The sequence below is a fragment of the Cyprinodon variegatus genome, unplaced genomic scaffold (assembly GCF_000732505.1).
Source record: "Cyprinodon variegatus isolate N-32 unplaced genomic scaffold, C_variegatus-1.0 Scaffold506, whole genome shotgun sequence".
NCBI lineage: Eukaryota > Metazoa > Chordata > Actinopteri > Cyprinodontiformes > Cyprinodontidae > Cyprinodon > Cyprinodon variegatus.
The window spans coordinates 584,954-588,038 of record NW_015150959.1 but is presented as its reverse complement, the minus strand read 5'-3'; the positions used below and the strand labels follow the sequence as shown (position 1 = coordinate 588,038).

Below are 3,085 nucleotides of genomic sequence, written 5' to 3'. Positions count from 1 at the left end.
GCTTTAACAGAAGATGAGGAAGAGGATGACAAATAGCCGAACAAGTGGCTCTGTTAAACCACTCCTGTGATCCCCATCATCAAATTCCCTTCCTCTCTCACCATCAGGATCAAAGTGGGAAGTACTGTGGCTTTACTGACTCCAGTGGGCGCACTGAGTAAATCCGTGCCATTTGACTCGTAGAGATTTGCAGGCTAACTGCATCCCCATCGCCTAAGAGATTAAAGACCTTGATGTTATGTATAAATTCTTCCTATGTTTTCAGAGCGAGTCATGCTGTGTGCTGACAGACTGTGGAGCAGGCTGCAGACTTGAGTGGCGTGGAGGAGAAGGCTGGGATTGTGGACATCATGCATACAGATGTGGTGCTGCTCAGCATCCTCCTCTGGATGGTCGGGGTGTCTGGGCACTGGCGCCCCAGAGGGCAACATCTGCGTGCTTATAGAGAGGTCAGGTGAGTGCAGAATATAAGAATAAGAAAAGGTTTGGCTAATTTACAGTTTTATCAGACTTTATGATCTGACAGGCAAACTGGTTCTGTATAACAAAAAGATCAACTATTTATTTCTAAATAAAGGGGTGTGGTAATGAATTATTTGTTTCCGAGCTGTGTTCTGGCAGATAAATAAGAAATAATACGAAATATATTGTCACATACAAAATCAAATGTGTACCAATGTAATGGTTTAAACTTCTGTTTTGCATCTCCTTACATTTAAACTCCTTTAAAACATGAAAAAAGACACATCATATCATCCCACACCTAGAATCTTACAGGGTAACACTATTTGTCTACTTTATGAGCCGTAAGACCATGGACGGTTCTAGACAGGGGCCAACGGGGGCCAGTACCCCTGTAGATCATGACCTAGCCCCTGTTATGACCCCCGTACTAAAGACTGTACTCAAAGAAATTCTAATGATGATATGCGCTGGAACAGACATGGTTTCTGTTAGGTCCTTTGGATCTATTTCTTTTTTTTTTTTTCTTTTTAATATAAATTCTGTTTCATTAATTATTTAAAAACAATAAGGCGATAGCTTCAGTGGTATTGTGATAGGATCCAAGTTTTCATCTGCTAAATGTTTTTTATTCCAAATCAAATTTTAACAATTTTTTACAGCTGAATTTATCAGTTTTTCTTGAGTTTTAATTCAGATTTTATTAAGAAAAATTGTAATTTTAACTTAAATTAAGTCAAATTTTTGAAATTCCTAAATTCTGAATGTATATTGACCTAATAAGACATAGAATTTTAATTGAACCTAATTGAATAGAAATTTCACTTCATGCAGCTATATTAATATATTTGAAACCCTTGCTCTGTTTTTCATTTCATGCTTTTCTGGGCCCCCATGAAAACATGCTGGCCCCCTTCTGGCCCCCTGGTACATTTGGTCTAGAACCGCCACTGTGTAAGACATTAAATATATAAATTGGTGAGAAGTCAAATGGCTAGTTTTGAATAAAAGGGATGAGAAAGGATGAATTGATCCTATTTTGAAGGAAGACGGGAGCTTGTTCTCCTTGAATTGCAATCTTATCAATAGACTTGGATCCAACAAAAACAGATTATTGTAAATTATATTTTTTGTTTGTTTTTTTTCAAACATTTTACACTTTTACATTTGATCAACAGTTTCAGTAGAGAGAGAGAGTGAAGGAGTATACAGCTTTGCGGAGTAGGGAACCTAAACCTACACTTGCAGCTGGCATGTCGGTATCTAGAGCGTATTAAGATTCAAGACAGAGAGCAGTTAAAAAAGATGTTTAATTCCAAAATATCAGCATCCCAACACTGAAAATATGTAGTCATTTCATCAAAAGAAAGAGAGTCGGAAATCAAGCTACTATCTAACATCTGGAACAGTGAATGGATAGAAAGCCCAGCAAAGCATTTCTAACTGTGAGACTTGCATTCATTGTTCTCCATGGCAGCTACCTGGCTTTATTATTATACTGAATGTTTGTGTTTGGGTCCGTCTGACTTGGTTACATTTGAGTTTTGCTGTCAACATTTTATATGTGTTTATGCATAAAAGATGGAGAGCAGAGATGAAGGGATGCAGACTTAGTCCAGAGATGTATCTGCAACTGTGTCTGTGTATTAAAAGGAGATATAGCAGAATGTTGTCATGTTGAAGCATATGTTTCACCTCTTGCCTCCATCAGTAGTTTTTAGATCAAATGGTTTTGGTTTTATCTTCTTTTTATCTTAAATGCTAAAACAGTCCAACCAAGTATTTCCACCTGCTGGGCTTTTTATATTTAATTTTCTGCTCGGCTCTTAGTCAGGAGAAGCTGGATCTGCAAAACTGCATTTTTTCTTCTTCCTCTTCAATGCCACTTCTATGAATGAACAGCTACATGTTCATACCCAGAGGAATGAAGTTCCCAGTCCTAGCAGGATAATCGCAGACACAGATTTACATTTCTTGGGAACTTAGACAGATTTATTTGTCCTTTTGTCTAAACAAATTGTAAAACAAAAAGAAATTTTGGTTAGAACAGCTCTCTGGACAATTTCATTTTATTTTTAAAAGTGCATCCTTGAAAAATAGTAAAAATTATATATAAAAACAGTAATATAAACATATGACTGTAAATTTACAGCTCTAACATTTTGGGGTTTTTAAAATTTTTTATATATATATGTATATATATAATGATAAAATATAATATAAGAAAATACAATACCCCATTTTACAACACATTAATCAGTCTGATGGCGGTGGGGAAGAAGCTGCTGCAGAACCTGCTGGTCCTGCATTGAATGCTGTGAAGCCTCTTCCCAGAGGGCAGCAGGGTGAACAGTCCATGGTGGGGGGTCGAGGGGTCATTGATGATGTCACGGGCTCGGGACACGCAGCGCTGGGATGAAATGTCTTTAATGGAGGGAAGAGGAGCCCCAATGATCCTCTCTGCTGTTCTCAGCTTCTTCCAGTCTGAGGCGCTGCAGCCTCCACACCACACAGTGAGACAGCTGCTCAGAACGCTCTCTATGGTGCTTCTGTAGAAGGTGGGGAGGATGGGGGGGGCAGGTGTGCTCTCCTCATCCTCCGCAGGAAGTACATGCACTTCTGT

The 3,085-nt window shown here is 38.5% G+C and overlaps 1 protein-coding gene across 1 annotated transcript in view; it reads left to right on the top strand.

Annotated features, from left to right (window-relative positions):
- The first annotated feature begins 350 nt into the window (after positions 1–350).
- LOC107094784 (gamma-aminobutyric acid receptor subunit rho-1-like) overlaps positions 351–3,085 on the top strand; it is a 27,448-nt gene continuing 24,713 nt past the window's right edge. Inside the window, exon 1 of the mRNA XM_015390623.1 lies at positions 351–454. Coding sequence (XP_015246109.1) covers positions 351–454 — 104 coding nt within the window. The remainder of the gene's footprint in view (positions 455–3,085) is intronic.